Below are 27,982 nucleotides of genomic sequence, written 5' to 3'. Positions count from 1 at the left end.
CGTGGGGCAGGGCGGATGGGCTGCAGCTGTGGGATGGAGCCGGGGCTGTGCCGGACTCTTCTCAGCAGGGGCTGAGCTCAGGGCGGGCATCACTGGCACTGGGAGGAGGAGCTATGGGGTGGCTATGATGAAATTTGGCGGGGCTGCAGCCTCCCTCATGGCCCCCTCCCAGCACTGCTGCCACCTGCCCTGAGTCCAGCCTGCAGCTGCAGCCTGCCTGACCTCCACCTTGCACAGATCTGGGGTCACATGCCCTCCTGGGGTGCAAGCAATAGAGGAGCTGACCTTCCCCTCTCCCCCACCCCCACATTCCCCCGATGAGTTGCAGCTGTGTCCCATGCCCCACCCTGCCTCAGCTTGGCAGCATCTGCCCCTGCCCCCACTCCCTCCCTCACTATGGGGAGTGTTGATCTGCCCCTCCCTCGCCCCTTCTCCCCCCCCCCCCCGCCTCCCTTTCCACCACTATGGACTTACCAGCTGCACGCAGCTGTATCGGAAATCAGATCAGTATCAGCCAATATGCCTCCTTAAAAATTGGATGTCCATATTGGCCTCCAAAATCTATCAGTGCACCCCTAATTTTATGGTCAGTTATGACCCCCACAACACCAAGCCAAGAGTTTTACCCTTTTCAGTGACATCTCTCCAAAGTCTAGTAGTTTATTTGAACATGTTAGAAGTTTTGGACACTGGGAATTTCAGCCCTTAAAATTTGTAGCAAATATCAAATTATATTCCTTCCCCACCCCCCTAAAATGTTATAGAAAATTAAAACATTACACAACTACAATAAACATTTGAACTTAACCCAAAGAGTTTAATAGACCTCATTTTATCCCTGTTAAAAATGGAAATACAGATTAAAATTGTGGTGCTTCTATATATTGCTGTTTTCACATTAAAGCTGGCTGTGCAGTTAAGTGTAAGGTGAGTTTTTGGTAATTTTTTTCAGGTATAGCCATTCCCCCCCTCTCCCAATCTTAATATTCAAATTGTACTAAATTCCACACAAGTAATGAGATTTGTCTTGAAAATCAGTGTACTGCTGCAAGTGCTGTAGTAGACTGTGTGTGGAGGAGAGCACGCATAGAAATTAATTGGTTAGTTTTGTGCAGAACCCTTTTCCCCATATATAGACCCCCCACTCTTTCTTACACCCTCTGTTGGTAGATATAATATATATATATCCCGGAATCTGTTCCTGCCCGGAGCAGGGGGTCGGACCTGATGATCTGTTTAGGTCCCTTCCGACCCTAAGTACTATGATATGATACTATGATAATAGGTGGGCTGGTAGGAGCATCATTGTCTTTCCTTACTCAGAGCATGGAGAGGTCAGGAGAGGAGAACCGGTAGCTGAGTAGTAATGACCTACTCCTAGGAAGCCACCTTGTGCCCTTTCACTTTCTCATTGCCTCCTATCCTCCAAGAATGTCAAGTACACCTACACTTAAAACTGAAAATCAAGAAAATAGGGTATGCACCAGACTGGCTACGCAGCCTTAACACTGACCTTGGTACTCCAACTTGCTATTAAGTATCATAATATTCTCCTCCTGGATATGGAGCATGGTATGCTATAGACACATCACATGTGCAGAGTTGGAGAAATTGATATAATTTCTTCTCCAAGTCAGAAGTTGTTGTTTACTTTGTGAACATAGCTAGCTGTGCCTGGCCTGTGTTTGACTAGTTTATAGAAACCTCTTCAGATGGCAACAGTCCTTATCTTAAGGACTAGTCAATTGCCCGTCAAAAATGACCGGGGGGAGGGGGCCCAGAGCGCTGCTGCCTGCCTCTTTTCCCCCCGCCCCCCCCCAAGTCCGGGCCCACTCCCTCTTCCCTCCTGCTGCTTGGGGTCTGGGCCCACTCCCATCCCCACCGCTTTGGGCCCGGGCCCACTCCTCCCCTGTGTTACCTGCAGGGAGCAGGGTGGGGCAGGGGTGAGGCAAGCCCTGATGGCCTCGCCCCTCACCCCTTCTGTCTGTTCTATTGCTGCTGCCTCCAAGGAGCAGGGCGGGGTGGGGTAGCCGAGGCCAGCTATGCTGGCCTCTCCCTCCATGCTCTGTCCCTTGTGTCCCCACCATCATGGTGGTGGGCTGCCTTCTGTCAGAACGCTACTTTGTGCTCTGATTGGCTGTTTGTCAGCCAGTCAGAACGTGAATAAAGCGTTTTGGACAGACAGGCTTTTATAATATTAGAATTTCCTCTGGCATATCTTTTGCACTATAGTACACTGACATGTATGTTGTCAGATTGCTAGAAATCCCTGTGGCAAGAGTTGGTTTTTGTGCTCCTCTATTTGAAAGACGCACAACACTCCGTACAGAAACAAGGGTCCATGATCTTTTTGTGTTCAGTGAGCTGTGGTAAGCTGCTGCAAGTAATCCCAGTACAGTGAAAACTGTTCCTAACAAAATGAAGGGTAAAATGAGGAAAGGATACAATGGGATGCTAGGTACCACATAAAATGGCACTTATGTAGGCACATGTTGTTTTCCAGTGGCCCCTGCCATCTCTGGGCATTAGTATTAATGTAGCTAAGGTTGTATTTAGCTTGCCTGCAATGCCACAAGTAAAGCTTATTATCCCACAGCATGCTATACATTTTCCTTATGGGACTTCTTCCCTGAGCAGTCAATCAATTTCCTTTTTAGAAATTCTGAAAATGCTTAAACTATATTAAGGGTGTATTATTTGTTTTGTTTTTATTCTCTTTAATAATAAATATTAAAGAGTCGCGTAACCTAGATTATTTTGTCTCTTAATACATGAGATGCATGGTTCTTATGGTCTCCATTTCATACCAGGAAATGAATCAGTGTTTTCCAGAGCTGCATAAGAGCTGTCTACATGCTGAGGGAGCTCCATCTGGAAGCCTGTTCTGTGTGGTAATTTTACTCAACTTCCAAGAACACTGAAGAGAAGTACTTCTCTCAGTAGCAAAATGGCTGTTGTATAACCATACTTTTCATAGCATGGCAGTCAGGGTTTCCAACATAGTTACCAAGGATTTAATAAATAAATATTATAATGTTATGCAACAACATCTTATTGACCGGCTAATTTAATTAAGTCACTGCAAATGACTACACTATCATTAAGCAGAAAGGTTTAAAAACCAATACCATTTTTTTGTCTTTTTACAGAGCATGAAGACTCTTTAACAGTAGCTGAATCTCTTAAGAAAGAGTTTGACAGCACAGAAACCTCAGACTTAAAGTTCCGTGTTGATGGAAAATACATTCATGTTCATAAAGCTGTTCTAAAAATCAGGTATTTCTTGTTGTATGCTTCTGGGTACTCAATACTTCTATTGCAGTGGGGGCCAACGTTTTCTCTGATTTAAAAACAGGAAATCCATGGGAAACAGAAAACCCAGATCCCCAAGTATCACCCATAGAAATCCTTGCCTCTTAAATAATTCCCGGACCATCACAGCTACAACATCACTCCAACACTTGGAAAATATCACTAAGGTTACTTTGATTAACCATTTTTTTTTACCTTTGTTTTTATATTGACTTAAATGTATATGAACGAGATGGTTTTAAACGCTGTTGAATTGCAACTTACAAGTATAAAACTTAAAAAAAAACTATATTACTACAGAAGCGCTTGAAACCATATCCTAGTCCTTAAAGTCCTCAAAGTCCATATTAACATCTTCAAATTGGAGGTCAGTGTCCAAACTTCACAACAAGGTTTTAATTTAAAGAACTTCCTTTTTTTTTTTTTTTTTTTTGAATGCCATGTGAACAAAATCTTTTTCTACAGTCATTTATAGCGCATTTAATGTATACTATTATTTTGATGCACAGATATAGGAACATAGAATAAGAGGAACCTCTCAAGCCATTTAGTTCAGTTCCACACCATTATCAGGCAACTGTTTGTCCAAAGGGTTCCACAAGAACATTTACTTCCAGCTCCTTTGGTGCACCAAAGCAATGGAGTATCCAGGGTCAGACTAGGGGAAAGAGGAGAAGGGAACCACAGTATGCACAGGGAAAGAGTGGAAAAGACAAGGGTATCGTCAGTACCAGACCACTGTAACCAGCAGGGAAATTGTTAGGATAAAGAATTTTCTTGATCCTACGAAGACAAGTGTGTTCTTTGCCACAGAAGAAAGCAAAAACAAAGCAAAACAAAAAGTGTTGCTTGCCAGTCTGACCCGTGGGAAAATTTCTTTTTTGATTGCAAAACTGGTGATCAGTTTGATTCTGAGCATGTGAATAAAATCCAGCAGTGGAGCACTTGAGAAAATTTCTCAGTACCATTAGGATCACAGTTGCTTCCAAGGCAATCATTTTACCCCTACATGTGGCTTCAGAGGAGGACAATGGAGAAGGAAAGCAGAAGCCAAACAACGCATTTGGGGATAGGCTAGGAAGGGGTAGAGTATCTTCCTGCCTCCATCACACAACCAGAAGAAGCTGTAAAACATGGTATTACCAGACATTTCCTTTCAACTGTTATGTGGATGATGGGTATGTTGGTGAGTCTGCCACTGATAAGAGGCAGAAAACACATCTGCAATCTAGTTTAGTTTTATTTTGTATACCCAAAGTACAATATACACACTTGCCTCAGTGTATGTCTGGCTGCCTGTTACAGCAAAATACATATTTTCATATATCTGCTGATGGAAGACCAATGTATTCACTAGTGTTCTATGTAGTCTCTCTGATTTAAGCTTATGTTTATATGTAAACTTCTAATGCTAATCTACTGATTAGCCAGATGCAATTTTTTGTCTTTCTGGGAGCTAGCCTAACACAGTGCTTCAGTAATCTTGGGAAGTATCATCTAGCCAAAATGGTCTTTGTGAAACCACAGTTTGAGGGAGGATTTCTTATTCCTTTTCCCACTAGCCTCAAATGCCACCTTATTCTTTTCCTCACTTCATAGTCACATTACCAAAGCCATTCATTTCTCTGCCCTCTGTATTTTATATTTATCTTTCAAACAATTTTGAAGTGTGAGAAATAGCAATACATATACTGTAGCTTTTTTCCTTCCAATATTCACCCTAAAATGTGCTTAGAAAGCGTGATCTCTAAGCCCTTCTCAACCTTTTGTTTTGTAAAGCTAAATAAGCAATCTCACTTAACCTCCACTCACAAGATGGGTTCTCCATTTCCCCTAACCTTCCCAGTAGCCCTTTTCTGCACCTGGTCCCATTTAATTGCATCTTAAAAGCCATAGATTTGTACACGGTATTCTAAAGGGGGATTTTGCTGTTATGAGTTACACATGAGTACACAGGAAAGAAGAGAACAAAAAAACCCTTGCATGTTTTTGTAAACAATGGAGGCTAGATTTATTTCAAATGGACTCTTTAACATAGTTCATTCTTAACATATTTGTATAATAATATGGAATGCCAGGTAAAGCTTCTGCCTTCCTGTTCCAGGTGTGAACATTTCAGAAGCATGTTCCAGTCGTATTGGAATGAGGACATGAAGGAGGTGATAGAAATAGACCAGTTTTCTTACCCAGTATATCGTGCCTTCCTTGAGTATCTATACACAGACAGCGTTGATCTGCCACCTGAAGATGCTATAGGTAGCGCAACCTTCTTTAGCCAAATTTATATGAGAAATCTGGTGACCTGTATAACTGACAGAAAAGTAGGGGGAATAAAAGATGATTTTGAGACCTACTGTATAACAGTTTTTTTATGACTAATATAATTGTGCTTTAAAAAGGTAGACTCTGCTAGTAGCTTTCTACAGAAATGTATGAATACTGAGCAAGAAATGCTGGGTTGGAAAGTTGATTACATTTTTTTCTTCTGAATTAAACACTTGAACATTTTACTAAACTGCATAAAGTTTGACTTGAGTTAATGTATGGAAACATTGCAGCATAATACTCCCATGTTATAGGTCAGTGATTCTCAACCAGGGTGCTGAGAAGTCCTTTCAGGGGTGCCATGGTGTGCTACGCAGAGTTAGGTGCACAAACATGATTCACAAGATAAACCCAGAGGGTGCATCCCAATGAGCGTGCACATGCAGGGGTGCACATTTTCTTCAGGATCAGTAGTAGTGGCATAAAGTGACCCAGGTGGGGTAGAGGTAGCAAAGTGACCTGGGTGGGATAGGGGAGGCTGGCTCCAGAAACCTTCTCTGAGGTCCTGTGGGCCTCTTGGGGCAGCAGTGGTGTTGGGCTGACCACTCATAGCATGGCTCTGGCTGACCAGGCTCTGGTTTCTGGTGGTGCACACTACTGCCACATGCACCACTCTACTTTTTAGCAGCATTTTTTTTTTTTTTTTTTTTTTTTGACCCTGGGATCTCCTGGTGTGTTTAAAAAAACAACAACAAAAAACTGCCATTCTGCTAATTAGCAGTGCAGCAAGTGGGTGCATGTATACAGAGTTTGGTTTGCAGCGCCTCAGACAGGTTTGTGGTGCCTCAAACTGCACATGTATGCTTGTCAGGACATGCCCAGAGATTGCAAATGGAATGCTTTTTAACACTGTGGATTCCTAAACCTGCTGTGGTCTTTCTGAGTTTGGCCACCCATAGGCAAGAGGAGTGAAAACTAAGATGGCATTTTTCTGAAGGGTGCCTTGCATCCAAAGAGGTTGAGAACTACTGCTATAGAGACTGAAGAGTGAAGAACAAGCTTTTGCTTTAATAGCAACCATTTTATGCTTATGCTATTGCCCCGGTAGCTCCACTGACATCAGTGGAACCCTGTGTTCAGAGGAAAGCATTTGTGTAACCTTAGCAGGATTAGGCCAAGGTAGTAACATGACTTTTGTTTTCTTGCTATGTGGTGGTAAAATGGGTTTTCTGAACGGTTACGTCCATAGCATTTGTGTATGGCACCTCCCTTAGGGATTGAAGATCCAATTTATGTCCTGAAAAGCTTAAGTTTTTACTGTAAAAACAGATTATTAGAAGTAGCTAATATAATGGTATCTTCTAATTTTAGGACTTCTGGATTTGGCCACATCTTACTGTGAAAACAGATTGAAAAAACTATGTCAGCACATTATCAAGAGAGGAATTACTGTGGAAAATGCATTCTCATTGCTCTCTGCTGCAGTCAGATATGATGCAGAGGTAAAATTTTCAAGTTTAAGATAACTAAATAGATGAGCAAAGCCATGGAACAAAGCAATTGGTTTTGCTTTAATTATAGAAAGACATCCTCTACTTCTGCTATGAGAGAATTGTTCATAGGATTCAGAACTGTATTAGTAGAATTCTGATGCTGTTACTTGGGCTTTAAGACAGTAATATTTGAAGTGAAAGCTGTATTTTTGTAATAAACTAGTAGTAGAAAACCTAGTACCTGTATATGTTAATATGGTCATAATAAAGCCACAGGGTGAGACGCAATATATACATTTCATGATTTGCGGTTTATGATGACCATTTTAGGATTTCTTGTTTAGCTTCATAATAAATTGCTGTGTCAAGTGGAAGAAAGGTTATGTTGAAAACTTCCTATTTAGGATGTTTTGCACAGAAAACACAGGCTATAAAAAGCTTGTGGGGAACAAACTTTGAGCTTCTGAAAGTTCTGCTTGGTAGATTTCATTAAGACTAATATTTTTGTATGTTATACTTTTTTAAATGTGTACACTAGCTGTACCTTTTTAAATCCTCTCTGTATATTTTGGGGCTTTTCTTATCATTCCTGTCCATGGCAAACTACAGAAAGCAGGCCATCAGCCCTGGCCCACTTGTTCTGGCCCAGCTTTCCTGCCTTCTCACCTTTTGGTCAGATACCTTGAACTTAATTAACAAAGCTGAGCAGATGACATAATAGGCACCAATTAGACCTGTTTTGTGCTCTCTTTATTTATACTTTGGTACAGATAATAGAGTCTTGGTGCTGTTGAAATCTTTGTCATCTAATTTTGTATTTACACTTTGCATCATGGTGATCCTGTAAATGCGTAAGAACCAGCAAGTATGTTTTGGGAATGAAAGGACAAATGTTCGGTGCTCAGGGATCAAAGTTTATAGAACTTGAGAGAGACAAATCAATAATAACATTTTTTTTATTACCAAATTTAAAATGGAAATAAGTTCATTATCCTCTCTTGCATCAAATAAAAGGTCTATTTTTACAGTCCAAATAAAATACGTTTCCAGTCCTTGGTTATAATATCTGTTTGTACAATGAAATCAAATGTCAGTGTGCAAATCTCACTATAAGACCAAGTAATGGTGAGTTTTGTAGTCAAATAAAGTGTGTGACCCGGGTGGGGGAGGTAGGATTTTTTTCTTAAGTAATACCTAAATATTTCACTACTTAAGGCGATCATCTGGCACAGTGTTTTTCAGCTCCTGAACATGTGTAAGATTCGATTTTTCTTTGGCATTTATTTACAATGGCTTTTTTATTATCAGATTTGCACCTCTACTGGAGCTGGCTCGTTTTCCATTGCCTCTGCATTCTCATGAAAGGTTATGGTGCTCCACTGATCACAATATATATATATATATATTTTTTTTTTTTTTTTGGTTTTGTTTTTAAGGTCTTGTGCTTTAAAGCAGCCAAAATGCACAGTGTTCTTATGCGGCTGTGCTTGCTTCAAAGCTTTTGAATCTGTTGCTCACTAATGTGCCTTATCAGAATGGCTGGTGTACTATATGTGATAGTCATCTGCTTATTAACTTTGCCTGTGTTGAAAGGACTGCAGTTATTTGAAGCCTTTTGGTATTTGTAAAGGTTTTTCGCTTGAAGTTAATAGAATGTGCACTCATAATTTCAACAGGAGGTTTTTGACCGCTTTTAATTTAATACAGGTGAATGTAAAAATGTTAAGTATGGTTTGGCAGCCAGAAATGAGTCCTGCAGAATGCATTTCTCATGTACCATGACTGTTCTACTGAAGAGTAGGAAAGAATCAAATTATTGTGCTACAGCACGTGCAGAACTCCTTATTAAATGAAGCTTATGAAATAATGTTTTATGGATTATGACAGGTATAAAAATTGCAGTCAAGCTAAAAATGGATGGCACTAATGTGACTGAGCTGCTCTTGAAATCTGTAACCATATTCAGAAAACATGTTTGACTGTCTGCAGCCTGCCTGTGGTGTTTGCTAAAGTTACTGGAGTTATTCAGTTTTAACACTGGAGCTAGTTCAGGGAACATTGTTTCTTTTAGAAAGCAGTAGGTCAAGCTGCATCATCTGTTTACAGAGTTTCATGATATGGTAATGTTTTACTTTAGTACTAAGGTTGGTTGGTTTTCTGAAGTGACCCATTATACTCCAGTCAGTCAGAGCTATAGCCTAGGTCCAGTTTCTCCACATAATTAACTAGTAGTTTTGCTTTTAACACTTAGAACAGCAGTTCCCAAACTGGGTTGTGACCCTAAATGGGGTCATAACATCAGTGGATGGAGTTGTGGGGGTGGGGGACTGTGGGTTGGGAGTGAGGGGCCATGCTGAGGAAATGGGGCTATGCTGAGGAAAAGTTTGGGAAGCATCAACTTAGAACTTTTTTTTTACGTAGCACTACTTGAAGTGCACCAGTCTGCAAGTATATGATTTAATTCATCTAACTTTTCAGTAGAATTCTGAATTCCAAAGTCATTTTTTGTTACAACTGGCGTTCCTGTGTGTATTGTTTCTCTGACACAGAATATAAGAAATAAAATACTGTAATACAGTAAATGTGTATGATGTAGTTTTATTTAAAATCAATTTTGTACATTTGCCACAAAATAATCACAGCAATGTATATATCTCTGATTGCCTGGTTAGTTATTTCAGATACAGCTTCAAGCATCTTGATCTTACACCAAGGCATATTTTATCGTTTTGCTGTGCCACAGAAGATCATAGCCTGACTGTCAAACTTTCCATTTTAGCCTCAAGTGAAAAATACAAATAGAGCTGTATTTAATAATGTGTGTACATTCCAGGTGGCTTGATTGTCCTTTAAAATGTATTAAGCATTCAGTAAGACTCTAGACTAGTGATGCCTGTCAGATGAATGTTAGAATCTGGTGGGAGAATAAAACGGTGACGCTGTTGAAGGATGCAGCAGCTCCTATAACAGAGCATAGGATTCTATAACACAGAAGTTAAGGTTTCCCTCTAAAAGGAACAGTTGGTAACTTTTTAATTGGAAGCTACGGAAGACTTTTGAAGGAAGATTAGGTAGTTCAGTAAAAATGAACTGTTTTGAATTAGTACATCAAATGGAGGGCTGCAAATATATTTGTGAGAATAATGGAGGAACTATTTTTGTTCCGTCGTAGTCATAGCACAGATGACGTTCTAAAATCACTGGAATAATGGGTCTTTTTGGAGTGACTTATGATGATTATGAATGAAATGTAAAAATGTTTGAGCCTAATTATAAAAAAAAAAAGCTCTTGTGATATAATAGAAGCTACTAAAAAGCTTTTTGTTTTCTTTTGTGTCTAGGATTTAGAAGAATTCTGCTTTAAGTTTTGTGTCAATCATTTGACAGAAGTGACACAGACTGCAGCATTTTGGCAAATGGATGGCCCTCTGCTAAAGGAATTCATTGCTAAAGCTAGTAAATGTGGAGCCTTTAAGAACTGAAGCACCTGGCTGTAAGTTTTGGATGATGTAAGGTCTTATGATTATAGTTGGTGTGCTGTATTTATATGTAACAGGCTGATATAACTGCTGATAAAGAAGGAAAAAAAAAACAAAAGCCAAAAAACCTGTTTCTTTTTTATTTATACCAGAGGGTGTAAAACTCTATAGAAATGCACCAAAAAGGAATGTGCTGTGTCCTGTATCTATGCTTTAAGAGTGAGCAGTGATAATTCAAGTCAAACATTCAGTCACATTGGCAGGTTTGGAAATCTAGACATTGTTTTGAGATGGCTGTAGTCCTGAGGGAGGGAAAACTGAAGCATGAAGATCTTGAGCGCTGATGAAGATTCATCTGTTGCTACCAGGAACTGGAATTTCATAACATCATGATCTATTAATATTTTTAATTAACAGTTTGGGCTACCAGTATTTGGTTCTGGAGAATTCCAGCATAGTCTGCACCGAACCCTTGAAACATTTCATGTGAAATTCTAGCCCTATGGGCTTATGAAGGAGCAGATAGGACTGGTTTATTTTTATTGTGGTTGCATGATTGTGAACTTGTTTGTAATTTGCTGTGTATAAATCACTAAGTATATTCAAGGCTCAGAAGAAACTGGAAAAAAAAAGTAGCTACAAAATATTTTCAAAGAATTCCTCAGTCCTTAGAGGTAATATATGTATTTAGCTATAAGTTAAGGGGGATACCTTACCACAAATGGTAGTGTATAGTCTACTTCTGTGCAAACAGTAGGTATAATGATAACGGAAAGATGCAGTTCCCTGTTTGTGATTTGTCCCCCAGAAGTATCTTTTGAAGTAAAGGGGGAGGAGTGGGGACATAAGACTACTGTTGGAAAGTGTTTTTGCACTGAAGTATTGTATTAAAAATTACTTGTAATAAAATTGCCATTCTTTTCAAATCATCTACTCTGAGCTCTTTGAGTTGAGGAAATGTTACTTGTATTTTTTTTTACATCTACTGCAATACCATACCAGCACTGCCTGGCAATGAAGCACCTCTAAACTCCAGGAGAAAATTACTTGTTCATGTACTTAGCCTCCGTTCAATGCAGTATTGGAGTGCCTCGCACTCAGTTACTTATAATTGCAAAACTTTGAGGCAGAAACTTTTGGACATTATTTACAAAGTGACTAAAATATAACAGATGCTACTTCAAATAATTAGTGGGGAAGTTGTATTGCCCATTCTAAAGAAACACAGGGAATGGTTCAAGGTTATACATGAAGTATGCAGCAGAGCTGCTTGCTTTGCTTCAGGCTTGCAATGGAATGAATTGCAGTACTTACTCTAAAGGCTTGGCTTGTGGAAAGGAAGAACGGGGAAAGAAAAGATTCTCTTCTAAAGGAAACCATGATGTTTGGTTAATAATTAGATTGGAAAAAGAAGTGCTCTGATTAAATGGAATTTGATGAATATTTCAATGGCAGTTATGGCTTCCTGTCTCCTAACAAATAAGACAAAAATGTGTAACCCACACGAACGTAATGTAGATTTTGCCTAATTCCAACTTCCTGTGCCAGTGGTTGGCAACACTTTACTCATGTAGACTGCAGATAGCAGGTGATCATTTCCCTCTAGCCTCTCCAGCGAGTTAGAGGCTGTGGTGAAGGAGAAGAGCTGGAAGCTATCAGTGCACCATTAACAAAACAGAATAGATCACATGGCTGGGGATCAGTGCACCCTTAAGTAAAATGTGGACCAGATTGGGGCTGCAAAGGTCCAGGGTGACCCACAGGCCAAAATCAGTCTTATGCAGAGTAGCTTTTTTTTTTTTTCTAAAAGGGTACCTGCAGCAGTCAAAGCTCATGCTTTTAGGACTAGAGTCTTAGGGTTCAATGCCTGCTGACAACCCACTTTGGGGGGTTTTCTGACCATCCTTTAGATCTCTGGGGAAATTAATAAAGACAGACAATTAAATGTCTAAGGTGCTCCCTGTGCCCTGCTCTCTGCTTGCCTACCGTGTAAACACAGCCAGTCAGGGCTACTCCATATGTTTAGTTGGTCCTAATTTTTTTTTCTGCTTTTTTCTGAAGCTGCTCAATTTAACAGTAGATCTTGGATATAAGAGCAAAGGCATTTAATTTAACAGATTTTTAATCACCAAGAAAGAATGTGTGTCCATTAGGCAGAATTAATGTTGATGCTGTATCGCTTAAGCGGCAGCTATTGCAGTTTGCTACCATTACATTAAAATAGACTGCTGGGAGCTGTCTGGCAGGCTGATGCTAACTGAGATGCACGAAACAGATCTGGGCGTTTTCTGTTGTGCAATTTAGAAGGCAGCTAAAAAACGTCAGCTCCAGAAGTGATAGATGCTGCATTTTAGATCAGGGCTGTCCAATTTCTGAATATTTGGGAGCTACATGTCACATGGGCCCCTTGTAGTGGCTTCCACATCCTCCTTCACTGAGCTGTGTCATGCTATGCAGATACCCCCAAACCATGGGTGCCATGGGCCCCACCCCCACCCTGCCTCTAGGCGTGGTAGCAGGAAGCTGAAGATGGATGAAGGAGTTAAGAGTCTGGCCCCAGTAGCAGCAGCCAGAATGGGGGTGGGGATGGTGCCCAGTTGGGAACTTGTGGGTCATAAGTAGGGCAGCCCTATTTTAGATGAGGAAAACGTGAAGTGTTTGTGCCACTTGGGCCAGCTCAAACTAACCTAATCATTTTACTCTTTCCTAGCACTTCTCTTTGCAAAAGCAATGAATAAATTAATATGACACGAAATTGAGCAAAAGGATAAAGGTAATGTTCCAACAGCTGTAAGATCACTTGAATGTGTTCTTTATATTTTAAGATGTATTTCTTTGGCTGACAAGGCCTCCCTGCTCCCAGACAGAAATGCCTCTCGTAAAAAATATATATTTTTCTGCTCCTTACCCCTTTCACCCAAAGATTTCCAAAGTACTTTGCATGAAATACTGTACCTATTACAGCCTGAATGGCTAAAATTATTCCCATTTTATGAATGGGAAACTTGAGGTAAAGTGAAATTGTGATTTTTTTTTTTTTAAAGAGAAGTTCCAGAGTCAGGAAAAGTGTTGTTGTTTTAACTATACAGAAATGTTTCAACCTGGGAAAGAGACAGGGGGTAAAAAATGAGTTTCCAGACTAAAATTTTGAGATTCAGATTTAAAAAGTAAAAGAAGCATGAACTATAAAAATAAGTATAGTGTATGATTTTCAGTTACTGCACACAGTCTTAAGCAAAAATACAGTTGTCTGAGGGGTACACACTGCCATAGACTTTGTATATAATTTGATTAGTTGAAACTCACTTCATTTTCCCCCTATGTAGTCAGCCCATTTTATTCCCTCTATCTGTAGAGGTTTCTCTATAGTCTTCATTTGAAGTAGAAATTACTGAAGCTCAAATCTTGGAGTGTATAGAGATACCACATCACTTGGTATGGGTTCCTCTTACCCTTGAAAGGCTGGAAAAAACTATTCTGTCAGTGTTGTATGAGAGGCTCTGTGCACATGGGGTGCATCCCCATAAGCAGGAACATGTTTCCCTGGGGACAAGGAGCAGTGGCACAGTGCCACTGCTCCTTGTCCCCAGAGAACATATGTGCCATGCACATCCTAGCATGTTGCCCCAGGTGGGGTAGGGGAGGCTGGATCCAGCAGCCTTACCTGGCACTCTGGGGCCTCCCGGGAGCTGCAGCTGTGGCACTCCTGCAGCTGGGAGCCTGACCAGGCTCTGGTTTGGGTGGTGTGCACTGCCACCATGTATGCTGCCCCAGTTTTTTCAGGTGTATGTTTTTTGACCCCAGGATCTTCTGAGGTCAATCCCCACTATCCTTCCCTGGGTGCACTGCACAGTAACGGCATGGGGAATGCCTGCATATGGTGCCAGAGCGTGCATTTTTGTGGCTACCATGGGCGCATCCAGACTATGGCTTCAGAATCTCAGCTTTTCCATTTGAAAAAAAAATCTGGCTCTTACAGGCACACACTTACTGGTCCAGGAGGTACTGAAACAGCCCTTGATAATACTGTAGGGCCTAGGATAAGGACCCGCAATTATTTTGGGCAGAGGGTTTCTTGCTAAGTTTTGGCAAGCCATTGAGGGCCACATGACAGGCAGCCCAGGGCAGATAAATATTAATTTTCTAAATTTTTAGGGGCCCTGTGGGCCGGATAGAATGGCCTGGCAGGCCGCATCCAGCCTCTGGGCCACATTTTGTCCACCCCTGGCCTAGGAAATGGGTAGAATGTAACAAGACTGGTATATAGGTTGTCACTAATTTTCTGATAGCTAGAGTATTTTCTTCAACTATGAGTTATAATTGTGTGAAAAGGGCATGTGGTGGTAATTTGGTTATAGAATTTAGCCCCAGAAGTACAACTTAACCTGAATCAAGCTCATTATTATCTCCATGTTCAAATTTAGGAATATTACTTATTAAAGGTAACTTCCCTAATGTTTACTGACAAGAATCAATGTAAATAATTGCTTTAGTATACCTGAGCCAGAGGTATAGGCCCTTTGTTACTAACTGATTAACAGGTGCATGTTCACATACCTGCTGTTAGGGATGTACTAGACAAAGTTCCAAGAATGATATTATTTGAACTAGATAATTAGGCCTTTGGAAGGCATTAATGCTTAAGGAGTTTCCTTCTTAGTTTCATAGTTGGTAGGGTTGGAAGGGACCTGAACAGATCATCAAGTCTGACCCCCTGCCATGGCAGGAAAGAGTACTGGGGTTAAATGACCCTGGCAAGGTATTTATCCAGCCTCCTCTTAAAGACCCCCAGGGTAGGAGCCAGCACCACTTCTCTTGGAAGTTGGTTCCAGATCCTAGCCACCCTGACAGTGAAGTAGCGTCTCCTGATATCTAGCCTAAATCTACCCTCTGCCAGCTTGTGACCATTATTTCTTGTCACTCCTGGTAGTGCTTGGGGGAACAGGGACTCCCCCAATGCCTGTTGGTCCCCCCTGACCAGTTTGTAAATGGCCACTAGATCCCCCCTCAGCCTTCTCTTGTGGAAGGTGAACAGGTTCAGGTCCCTTAGTCTCTCCTCGTAGGGCCTGCCCTGCTGACTCCTGATCATGCGAGTGGCCCTCCTCTGGACCCTCTCCATGTTGTCCACATCCTTCCTGAAGTGTGGCAGCCAGAACTGGACACAGTACTCCAACTGCAGCCTGACCAGTGTCACATAGAGGGGGAGGATCACCTCCTTGGACCTGCTTGAGATGCATCTGTGGATGCATGACAAGGTACAACCACATCCCCACACTGTCGGCCTATGTTCATTTTGGCATCGGTAACGACTCCAAGATCCTTTTCTGCCTCTGCACTGACAAGAAGGGAGCTCCCCAGCCTGTAGGTATGCTGCTGATTCTTCCTCCCCAGGTGCAGCACCTTGCACTTGTCAGTGTTGAAACTGTTCTCATCTGCCCACCCCTGTAACCTGTCTAGGTCTGATTGCAGCCTATTCTTCCCTTCTAGTATGTCTACTTCTCCCCACATCTTAGTGTCCTGTCATATAGCAGTTCTGGCCAAATCTCACCCTAATACATTCATAAAGAAAGAACTGAGACACAAGAATTTGTAAGCTGGCACGATCACAGGATTTACATAACATGTCATGGGTGCAATAAAAGGGGTCAGTAGGAGCATCAGAAGACCTTTAATGAGATGTTAGCTTAATTCTTTCCCTGTGCCCCACCCCCACTATTCCCAACTTTCTTTACAACTAAGCTGAGATGCCTCATTAAGTTTGCTTAATATATCTGGAGTTGAACTTCAAGCTAAATAGTTGTTCTCATTTTATTTCCACTCAATAGTAATCTTAGAGTGAGTAATGTCAGACACTTATCCCCAAAAATCAAAAACTAACTTGAAGTTAGTAAAGAAGAATCTTTTCCTTTCCACCTCTCAAGCTGTAACAAGTAAAACAGCACAACAGTTAAGATGAGAGTTGGCTGGGCGCAGCTATTAATCACACCAATTTAATACTCGAGGTGCTTAAATCCTAGTAAAAAAAACACAGAATACATACTTTTGAAGATTTCATTCCAAGCCCTTGTTACTAGGGTAAAGGCTTGAAAAACCAACACGTGCAGAGAATAAGGTAGCAGTTTTCAAAGAAGTTAAAAAGTACTACAACACACCCCATATGCATTTGGTATAAAATTCCCTTGGGAATCTTTGAAAAGAATAGACCTAATTCAAAGCAAATTAGAGCTACAAATACATGTATGGTGTTAGTCTCATTTATCTGTCATAGTACTACTTTAGCACTTTCTGCCTCCATAAAGGAAGGGAGGAAAGACTTCCTGGAAGAATGTTTACTTTTATCCATGGAATCATCCCCTATTTCTACCTAAACAACCCAAATATACCTTTTGTGCTAATTATTGGGGAACGGTATTACTAGTTTTGCAAAAGAGCAAATGAACAATGTTAGTGCCCTACAACATGTACTTGAACATGTGTAGTTTAATTCCATACCATAATAGATCAGCAAAGATTTTAAAAATCTTCCTTTCCACCTCTATTTTATCCATTCAGTGAATTGAGATAAAAGCAAGGGTTTTGAAAGAATTGTCAAAGTTGTGGACTTGCAGAGAAAAATATACAGGATTCCACTCTACAGCATTTTTTGGATACTGATTGTTACTAGTTTTAAATACAAAACTTGTTTTACAAAAACACTTTATTGTCAAGTTTTTTCCATTTTTTCCCGTTTTGTAGCTAAACAGTGACTTTTTCTGTAATCAAACAATTTTAATATAGGAATGGAAGCCAAAAATGTTCCGAATTCATAAAGGATGATAACATGTTATTTGACATAGTCTTAAACTGTACATGTCTGTCAGTGAATAAGAACCAGCTATCCTTGGCAGTCTGCAAATGACTGACATAATCTCTCAGCACTGAAGTTATAAACTACGACTTGAACATTAACACTGTAAATTGAGGAAAACATTTAATAAAAACTCCTATTTATGATTCAAAATGCTTCTTCAAGTGCAAGTTTTGCCAATATTCCCTCTTTGGAAGCCAAAGCAGCAAAATAGTCTTTAAAACAACTTAATCTCATTGTTTGCTGCCTATAAGCAGACAGCAAAAAATCAGTGATACGTGATCTGAAGGGAGGCTGCCATAATGACTGTAAAGAGTGGTCTATAGCAGCTAATTGTTAAGGGGCTCTAGGCCAGAGCTTTTACAAGCAAAAAATCTTTTATGGAAGGGTTGTTTTACCTTTCTTTTTTTAAAAAGCTAAGTAACTCATTGAGCCACAGTAAAAATTAAAGGGTCAACTAAAATGTTATTGCAACAGTGAGGTATTTAAAGAAAAAATGATAATAAAGTAAATCAACCAGTTTTTGCTAGTGTCCCTGTCATTGTCCAAATGGTCCCTGTAACTTCTGTCACCTAAAAAACAAAGTCTTGATTGGAGCCACTACTATAAGACTTCATGGCTATTCAGACACTGAACTAGATGCACTGGCTCTGTTTTCCTGAACAGGAAGAACTACTTCTTCTTTTAACTCTTGCAGCAGTTCAATCTGAGTATCCAGCCTTTTCCTGGTTTCAAGAAGTTCCTGAATCTTTTCCTCTGTCCCTGTGATGAGAAGAAAATCTTAAAACCCCACCACCCTTATTTGCAGTAAAACACACAAATATGCGCATCTGATCACAAATCACTTACGATTGTTTGTTGAGACTTCACCATGAACGGTTCTCAAACACTTTTTGTTAGGCTACCATGTTTTATATTTTGATTCCATCACAAGATGGATTTTACTTTGAGCACTGGAGTTAAAATGCATGGTGGTAGGAACACACACTTGTTTGTTCCAAACTATAGTTTATATTTGTTGAGGGCTCTTCTGATTGAGACTAGATTTGACATCTTTAAATAAGGTAAACTCTTAAAATAGCATTTAAACTTGAATTATTGCACTTAAAATAACTAATTAAAAAGAACCAAAGAGTCATTTCTGTGCAGTGTAACTTGTATTCCTGTAAAATAACATGTGTATGTTTGCAATTTATTCTAAAAATAAAGACTTGGCTGCTCACCTAGGTCCCAGCCTTGACTGGGGGGAATTGGTTGGAGGGATCGCACCATTCCCTTGTGTGCGGTCAGTGTAGTTTGCCTGCTCTAATCATTTCTAGAGTTCCCTGCAGTTGGAATTCTGTCCAGTGAAGAGAGAGTTAAACACAGCGTGGCGAGCTTCTAGAGCAGTCAGCATCCTTTTAAGGCTGCAGGCCAGACAGACCCAGTGAAAGGCAGGCAGGTGCTAGAACCTAGCTGCTGCCAGCATCTTTCCCTGTGGTGGCAGGGGAAAGTGATTACTGCTGAAGCCCCATGTCTGCAGACCTGATCAAATGGCTCCCTAGGCCTGATGTGGCTGGCAGACTATAGGTTGCTGATCCCTATTCTAGAGGTAAGTGTTAGAAAGGATCAAGTTTTCTAAAGGCAGCCTCCACTGGGGTGTGCATGCTCCAGCATTACATTTCTAAAATATCTACCACCAGAGATCTGGGTTTTCCATTTCCCACGGAAAAACATGGATCTTCCCCCTTTATCAGAGAAAATACGGGTTATTCCTTTTAGCAGAGATACCCACAGATTTCCCACTTTTGCAAAGAGCTCAGGCTGACAGAGTTTCATCCTGTAAGAACTTCTTGCAAAAAGGGTGGCAAACCCCCAGACTTGGCTCAGGCTCACTTTTTCTTCCCGAAGCCTGTGAGGTAAGTGGGGCTGGCAGGGCTGAAGGGTTGCAGGTTATGGATGGGGGGCACCAACAGGGCTGGGGATGGCTGTAGGTGGTGGGCGCAGGTGACTGCCAGGGCTGGGGGCTATGGAAAGAGTCAGCAGGGCAGGTGGGGGGCAGGGCATAGGTGCGTGGGTGGGGGCTGAGGAGCATGGAGGTGTTGGGGGAGGCCCCGCATAGACAGCCCAGTCAGCCAGCAGACTGGGAGCTGTGTACTATTGTCCCAAGCAGGCTCTGAGCTTCAGTGTATGGCCTTGCATGAAAGCGTGGAGCCCACTTGGGCCAATAGCGCACAGCTTCTGGTCCATGTGTTGTAGGGCAGGCCAGGCAGGCTGCATGCCTCCATGTGCAACTTCCCACAGGAGTGTAGGAAGCCCCACAAGGAGGCACGCAGCCCGCTCAGCCAATAGCGCACAGCTCCCAATCCACACAGGATGGGCTGGGTGGGCTCTCTATCTCTGTGCAGCTTCCTGCACTCCTGCAGGATGCTGCACATGGAAGTGCAGGGCCCGGTCGGGCCAATAGCATGCCATGCACTGCAGGGTGGGCTGGGCAGGCTCTGCGCTCCTATGTGCAGCTTCCTACATTCTTGCAGGATGCTGCACATGGAAGAAATGGAGCCCTCTCAGCCTGATAGGCAGGTATATTGCAGGGGGAATATGAGAGCTGCGGGCTCCACACCTCCACATGTAGCATCCTGCAGGAGTGCAGGAAACTGCACGCAGAGGTGCAGAGCCTGCTTGGACTGATAGCGTGCAGCTCCCATACCACCACCAACTCCTCCCCCCTCCAAACCCCACCCTCATGCCCACACACCCCCACAAGGATTATGATGAGCATGAAGGCAAGGGCAGGACAGCCAGTGGATACTACAGGTAAGTCAAACTGCCCCATCTGTGGGGAAAGCAGACTCAAACACCTCAATAGCTTCCACAGATGTGTATGGAGGGAAGCAGATAACCTCCATTCTAGAATTCTCTGAAAGGAATAAAACATTAAATCATGTGTCTCGTACTGAGGTTACAGGGAGAGTTTCTTAATGTTTTATGAACTGAGTTTCAAAAAAGGGAAGTATGGATTAGAACTTCCTTTTAAGTATCCAAACCATCAAAATAAAAACCTTAAAGCTTAAAACCACACTTCTGGTAGTCCCTTGTTTTACAGCAGATGTTTACATACCTGAATGAGCATTTGTAAGTATGTTTTCAAACAGGCCACATTCAAAAAGTGATGTTACAGTTTCCTCATACTCTAGGGATGGAAAAAAAAGTTTATTTTTATGTTACACGGTAGTATAGAACTTTAATTAAAGCAGCACTATCTCTGTAGTACACCTACTTCTTGAGGCTTAAAGTAAAGAGGCTAGGTTATTCAGAGATATGCCAATGTTTACATTTCTTATACCAAGAACAGTAAGCCAACCTAGACAAACATTTTCCATTTTGTTTTTTTGCATAGAATTCATGGCTCTGTGTCCTCAAAATGCTCAGTATAATTATTTAAAGCTGAGGGAAACTAATACCACAGAGGAAAATTTTAAATTCACTTTAATGTTTCTTTGTTTGCAGAATCATGAAGGAATTTACCCCCTTTACAGAACACTTTTTGTACAAAAAGTTAATATAAACCTCCCACATCTAAGCAGATATTCATTTAAAAGTGAATATTCAAAATCCAAATCACTCTCCAGAAGACTTAACACACACACATTCTCATGTACTTATGTTTCATAGAATTATATTAACAGATTGCTTATCCTTCTGTGAAAAAAGTCACTGTGGTCCAGATTGGTTTAAACCTTTCAAAGCATTGTGTTTGTTTAAGGCAGACAGATGTACAAGCTTGTTAAGCCAATGTAAAATGGCCTGGAACAGTTCAGAAGTATACATGAACAACTGAGTACTATTTTGAACTGGTTCACTGCAAACCAGTTTGATGTTACATGTGGACACCAAGAATTCTGCTACACATCATCAGTCTTCCAGGCATCCCACACTGTCACTCTTCACCCCTACTGCTAGTACACAACGGATACCACCTTTTTGGCATTTTTTAAATCAATAAGCTTCTTTAAACTGCTTGTTCAATAAAAGCTATTTTTCTAAAACCAATCATGTCCTCACTCCCTACTTAACCTCAGTCCTCGGGCTTGTACTGTTTGACATCTTCATCAGCAACTTGGACGAGGGAGTGGAAAGCACACTGTCCAAGTTTGCTGATGACACCAAGATGTGGGTTGAGGTGGACACACTTGAAGGGGGAGAGAGGCTGCAACTAGATTTAGACAGACTACAGAAGTGGGCAGATGAGAAAAGGATGGGGTTCATTGTAGACAAATGCAGGGTGCTGCACCTTGGGAGAAGGAATCCACAGCACGTACAGGCTGGGGAGTTCCCCTCTTGAAAGCACAGAGGTGGAAAGGGATCTTGGAGTCATTATTAACTCCAAGATGAACATGAGCCGCCAATGCTAGACCGCAGCCAGCAAGGCCAGCCATACCTTGTCATGCATCCAAAGGTGCATCTCAAGCCGGTCCAGAAAAGTGATACTCCCCCTCTATGTGATTTTGGTCAGACCACAGTTGGAGTACTGAGTCCAGTACTGGGCGCTGCACTTCAAAAGGGATGTGGCCAGCCTGGAGAGGGTTCAGAGGAGGGCCACCCGCTTGCTGAGAGGGCAGGACAGGCCCTATGAGGAGAGACTGAAGGACCTGAACCTGTTCAGCCTCAGCAAGAGGAGGCACAGGGGGGACCTGGTGGCTGCCTACAAGCTCATCAGGGGAGATCAACAGCAAATAGGCAGAGCCCTTTTCTCCCCAGCACCACCTGAGGTGACAAGGAACAATGGTAATAAGCTGATGGAGAATAGGTTTAGGTTAGAGATCAAAAGGCAATATTTTACAGTTAGGGTGGCCAAAATCTGGAACCAACTTCCCAGGGAAGTGGTCCTTGCCCCTACCTTGGGTAAATTCAAGAAGAGGTTAGATGATCACCTGTCTGGGGTCTTGTGAACCCAGCATTCATTCCCGTGTGTGGCAGGGGGTCAGGCTAGATGATCTGTTCAGGTCCCTCCTGACCCTAGCTACTATGAAACCTCAACTCTCTCTCATCTTGCCCTCACCTAGCTCTGGGAACCAGAAAGCATGGGTCCAAGCACTCCACCACCCCACTTCCAAGTCAGGGAAGCATGCTGCAGATTTTAACCAATTACAGGCTACTGAAATTTAATGAGATATATTTAGGAAACAAGGGAAAGCAGACAAATTAAAATGTCCCCTGCCACAGGTCCCCCATGCCCTGGGACCCCCAAAACATGAGTGCACTGTAAAGGTAAGCTGGGCTGGGTGCTTATTCCCATCTGCTGGTGTCAGAGCCACAGCACTTCACATGACTGTGAACCAGTTCTCAAGTGGTGCTAATGTGAACTGGTTCAATTGTGATGTGTGTCTGCACCCAGAGGCAAGTTTTTAAATGCTTGGGAAACGAGACCAACCGGGAATTGGGCAAAACTGTTTGTTGGGCTGATGGGGGTGCGAGGAAGGGAGTCTTGTTTCTGTTGGCAGCTCTTTCCCAACAAAAAGCAATGATATACTCCTGAGTAACCAAAACATCAAACCATTCAGGGTTTTAAAAAGCACTAAGTGTTCTCAGAACAGGATTTAGAGTTTAAATTTCGGCATGTTTAATGTCAGAATATATTGGGAAGTCACTTTCCTTTTGTTCATAGTACCTGTTTCTGAAGTGTTATCATCCATGAGTTTTTCCTGTGCAAGGTGAAGTGTGTCAAGCATTGCTTCGAATATATCATCCAGAAGCCCGGCCCGCTTGCACTTCCGAAGAAAATCTATTCTTACTGTGATACATAAAGATATATATTAGCATTTGCATTTACTGGAACTGTTTTTCAGCATGGCGATTGCAGGTCACTGTCCCATAAAACTCTGTAACAGAAGCTGTTCTTCTCCCTCTTCTAACTGGTTAGAACACTAATGTTAACCAGCAGATTTCTTGGTGGTCTAGCTCTGCTCTCACAACTCCCTTCAGATGTACTCTGACCCTCTTGTGTCCCAACACGTACTGCACAAGGATTTTTAATCCCTCTGGATCCCAGATCTGCCTTTAGTAGTCAAGAGGATTGCCATCACAATCCTTTGGATTCACTTCTAATTCTTCCCTTTCTTTCTGAGAGTTGCTCCCTGGATGGCTCAACAAGAGGAAAGAAAGAGGCCTAATGGAGCAAACTGAATTAGATTTTGTTGGAAAATAATATATATTCCTGGCCTTTAGTGTCTAGTGATACAGCACTTAATTTACCTTACCACAAGCCCATCTCATATGGCTGTTTTATTACAGCTGGGCTATGAGGAAAATATAAATACCCACTTTTCCCAGTCTTTCTTAGGACACCAGATCAGTTATGAATAATGCCAAGATTAACAGGCTCTTTGAAAGTAAAAAGGATGTGTATATTTAGTTAATTTAGTAGAACACAGATTCTTTACAGAGTTAAGTTCTTAACCCCCTGCAAAAAGCGGGGTTTGTGAAGTAACTAGGGGTATGCAGGGCCTCAGCAACCTACTGCAAACTACACAGGTTGCAAGCCACCCAAGTACAAAAATCCTGGCTCTACCATGCAACATGACATTCCTTTTTCTTCTTCAAAAAAAAAAACCTGGCTACATTTGTAAAAAAATGGACTTCACTAGAATGTATAACCATCCTATTATTAAAGCAAGCAATCACCTTTAAAGAGGGTTCACTATTGGCGAACCCTCTAAAACGAGTTACTATTCACTTTCTACATTTAATCTTTTCTTAAGGACTCTTGCATAAAACAATGCGTCTTACATTCATCTTGCGTACAATTAGTCTAGTTCAGTTTTCTACCCTGAATCATAACCTTATGTTTCTGCATCAGTTAGCTGCTATATAGAGGATTATGAACATTAGAACTTCAGTTGGAGAAAAGTTACAGAAAGAAGCACCATTTTCATTAAAAAAAATATAGAAAGGGATGTTCTAAATTAGAAGCGATTGAGAGAAGGGAAATTAAGTTCTGGTTACGCTAGAGATGCTATTTTCAATAGACAAGTGTTCTGTCATTTACTATGACAAACGGTTTTCTAATCTTTAAAATATGATTTTAGTAAATGCATATTCAAGTAATACTTTGCTATTCTTCTTTAAATATTATACGAGACTCAATGAATTTAGCCAATAAGTGCCACTATCATCTTCTAACCCTTTTTAATATGAACTATCTATATTTGGAAGAGTAGTCCTAATTATTATAAGGGTGCTTTTTGTTCATTGGAAAGATCTGGAAGACAACTTCGTCCCCAGGGCAAACTGTTGCACAACCTGTTTTACCACAGAAAAACTGAATTACAAAAAGTAAAACCAAAATATAAGTACGCACTACACAATGATTTGCATTCAAGTAACAATGTGAGGGTATTTCCCATTTGAGGTAATACTTTCATTTTTGCCTGATAAAATGTGAAGGTCAGATTATCACTCAATGATTAGTGAGCAGTAATCTTCAGGTAGGCAGCATACTGAACCATACATCTCATTTCTACACCGACTGCTGACCTCAAGTCCCTCCCCAAGTACCAGTAACCACAATTAATAGTCAGATCAACTTCTGCCCTGCTAAGTCATCTGCTCCCTGACTCTTCAAAAGAAGAATAGCCTGTTTCCTCCTCCAACTAACAACAATTCCTCTTAAATATAACTATATTTAAAACCCGGAAGGAAACTACGCAGAACCTTTCCTTGCTGATCAGAGTTTAAGAGGAAAGGCTAAGAAAACATACAGCTGTGATTTTCTTTCTGGAGAGCATCTCTGAGCTCACATTGATTACTTCAGTATATGTGATTATAATACCAACCAGTTATCATTAATATTAAAGGTTTATCAAACCTTTGTGTCTGTTATTGTTCCTTAGAACTCGTAAACTATTCTCTTCTGCTGTTTCCTCTGTGCTCTATTATGAGAGAGAGAAATATTACATTTATACCAGTATTGACATTTACTGCTTAGTTGTTTTCAGTCTATCTCCATATTTACTAAAAGATTTAAAACCAAAACAGTACAATACTTAACTGCCTTTTCCCCCCACAACAGTCAGTCATTCTGCTTGAGTGTTTAGTTGATTATTCCCACTATAAACCATTTTATTCTAGGACAAAGTGCAAGCATACCAACATCTACATCCACTATCCCAGGATAAATCTTAAAAAGGTCTCCAGATAAAAAGTAGTAACGATTCATCCCAGGATATTGCAAAGCATTTCTCCACTGTTATCATGGGATTGCATCACTGAATTAATGGCAAAACAAGTGGCATTTCATTTGACCATACACTAACGCTGATTAGAAGAATAATGCGTGTACATGCCAATTCCAGGACATTTTTGTTCTGGGACAAGTGGGTACAATTTATCCAAGGACAAACGCAACATCTGTTTCTAGCCAGAGATAAACTTTTGGGGACAAATTAATTTAGCAATAAAAATAATATTTTAAAGTTCAAAGGATTCTTCACACCTTCCAGTTTAGTCTCCCTTTCACCTCTGGGTCTTGGAGTTGTAGCAACTGCTGAGGAAGGCCAGATATGGCCTCCTTTGGAACTTGTCAGGAACTCCCCTCCCCTCAACCACAAGGATTTCCTGGCCTCCTGAAGTAAGGATAGCATTCTTCAGCAAAGGACCAAAAGAGCTGTGCTCTTGTTCTCGATTCTGATCCCTCAGGGCAGTCACTGATTTATTAAGACAGGAGTCTACACAGCTTGGCATCATAAAGACCTTTATAAATTCCAGGTGAAATCTCGTAGCAACCACTGAGAATAAACTATACACTTGCATATTTGGAAAGCCTAGCCCTGCTGAAAGCAATGGAAGTTTTGACACATTCTTCAAGGCCAGATTATCATGCTCAATCCATATAAATTGCAGCTATAAGTTTGCCCAATATAAAAATCCATATGCAATATCAAAAATACACAATCCCACCCCCACCAAAAAAAGAGAGTCAGACATTTTGACCTGTGCACTTCATTAGGGTTCAGAAGGTGTCTTAAAAGTGCAACACCAAGAAAACCTTTGTGTTTAAAGTAAAAAAACCCTGTTACATCTACCTCTACTGAGGTTTATCAAACTAAGTGCAGGTGCTAGTTGAAGTCAGCTGGGTGTGGACACATCTAATTTTGGACCCTTTCAAAAGGGGAAGTTTCAAGATGGCACCAGCTGCTATGTCCTAGCTGTTAGGTGTGAAACAGCTAAGGATTAAAGTGTAGCAAAACCACTGTTACTCCTGGATGAAGTAGTATTAAAGCTGGGTTTGTGCTCTGTTTACATTGTTCTCAACTCATTCACACAAAGCATAACAGCTGCTGCCCTTTTTGAACATTCCCCTTTTGAAAAGGCTCCACATGTACCTGTTTTTACACCTTTTATGCCCTATTAAAACATTTATGGAAGCCACTCCAAGGGCTCACTGGGCAATGGTAATATATTATTTTGCCAGTGCAACATCTCTAGTGTTTAACAATAACAACAACCTCTTATTGCTTATGATCTTTTTTATGGCATCTGTCCATCAGAGAGTGATGGTGGATATTGCAGCTATTCCGACTGGTGGTGCATTTACTCTTGTGGGCCTAGTACCCTGGAAATTCACAAAAAAATGCAAGTCACAGTCACAGTCCTGGAGCCAGATTTACCCTTGATTGTATTGACCAGAATCTCACTACAGTTGCACTGAATTACACCAGGGTAGAATCAGACCTACCCCAGGTAACTCTGAATGTGAACTGTATTGCTTTGAAGGCACTGCAAGATCAAAATAAAGAATAAAAGGCAGCTGTTTGGGAAATGCTGTTCCTATACACAATTGTAATGCATATTTATTTTCTGAATAATCTGGCACCAGTCTGTTACAGTTTTTAGAAGCATGGACCTTTTAGTTTTTGAATAGAGCTACTTAAATTCAAAATTACCATTGCTTCCCTGATGGTGGAAGATATCATTGACTGCCTTCTCCTCCTACTGACTGCATCTAGAAATCAAGAAATGATACTGTAATAATGTAACATTAACAACATTAAACTGACATTTTTAGATAAATGTTTTACACTTGATTTGGGTATCTTTCTGAGGGGTATAAAAAGACAGACACTTTGGATAACAAAACAACAGTATATTTCAGCTGCCCTGACTTTCTTATATTTCAGCTAAGTTTTTATTATTTCCATGCATGATAAAGTATAGCATAGTTAGGAAAGTCAAAGACAAAGAAGGATAAATTATTGTACATTTCCTAGGCAGATTTCTCTTTTAGGAAATATACAATAATTTATCCTTCTTTGTCTTTCCTAACTATGCTATACTTTATCAGACAGATCATGGTCAGGAAGGTTGCTCCATAAGGGGCATCGCGAAGGAAGGCAGGCCTTGGGTGGATTAAACAGGTCATCGTAGAGTGGTAGGTAGTAAGGTGCAGTACAAATGGTTTTGACCAACTTCTGGGTCATCATCAGTTGATGGATGTGTGGGGGAGTGATATTTGCAAGGATGGGAAGCCAGAGGAGGGGAGGATTCCAGTTATGATATGCATGGTTGTGTTCAGCTAAGTGTCAACAAGTTGTGTGCGTGATGACTTT

At 41.1% G+C, this 27,982-nt stretch overlaps 2 protein-coding genes across 10 annotated transcripts in view; one reads left to right on the top strand and one right to left on the bottom strand.

Moving 5' to 3' along the window:
• Window positions 1-11,478, top strand: part of RCBTB1 (RCC1 and BTB domain containing protein 1) — a 44,615-nt gene extending 33,137 nt beyond the window's left edge. For both annotated transcript variants that reach the window (XM_006259561.4, XM_019500431.2), the window contains exons 9-12: window positions 3,150-3,276; window positions 5,417-5,568; window positions 6,949-7,079; window positions 10,412-11,478. In XM_006259561.4, the coding sequence (XP_006259623.1) occupies window positions 3,150-3,276; window positions 5,417-5,568; window positions 6,949-7,079; window positions 10,412-10,552 (551 nt within the window). In that variant the 3' untranslated portion in view covers window positions 10,553-11,478. The remainder of the gene's footprint in view (window positions 1-3,149; window positions 3,277-5,416; window positions 5,569-6,948; window positions 7,080-10,411) is intronic.
• The window catches only part of PHF11 (PHD finger protein 11), a 40,374-nt gene continuing 17,914 nt past the window's right edge, over window positions 5,523-27,982 (bottom strand). For 7 of the 8 annotated variants that reach the window (XM_059730185.1, XM_059730266.1, XM_059730359.1 and 4 more), the window contains 5 exons: window positions 27,320-27,378; window positions 25,243-25,306; window positions 23,047-23,169; window positions 20,497-20,568; window positions 17,229-18,158 (listed from right to left, as the gene is read on the bottom strand). In XM_059730185.1, coding sequence (XP_059586168.1) covers window positions 18,016-18,158; window positions 20,497-20,568; window positions 23,047-23,169; window positions 25,243-25,306; window positions 27,320-27,378 — 461 coding nt within the window. In that variant the 3' untranslated portion in view covers window positions 17,229-18,015. Of the gene's footprint in view, window positions 5,623-17,228; window positions 18,159-20,496; window positions 20,569-23,046; window positions 23,170-25,242; window positions 25,307-27,319; window positions 27,379-27,982 lie in introns of those variants that run through there. The other variant, XM_059730210.1, reaches the window with a different exon arrangement.

Source organism: Alligator mississippiensis, chromosome 1 (genome assembly GCF_030867095.1).
Source record: "Alligator mississippiensis isolate rAllMis1 chromosome 1, rAllMis1, whole genome shotgun sequence".
Lineage (NCBI taxonomy): Eukaryota > Metazoa > Chordata > Crocodylia > Alligatoridae > Alligator > Alligator mississippiensis.
This window is presented reverse-complemented; position numbering and strand designations above follow the sequence as displayed.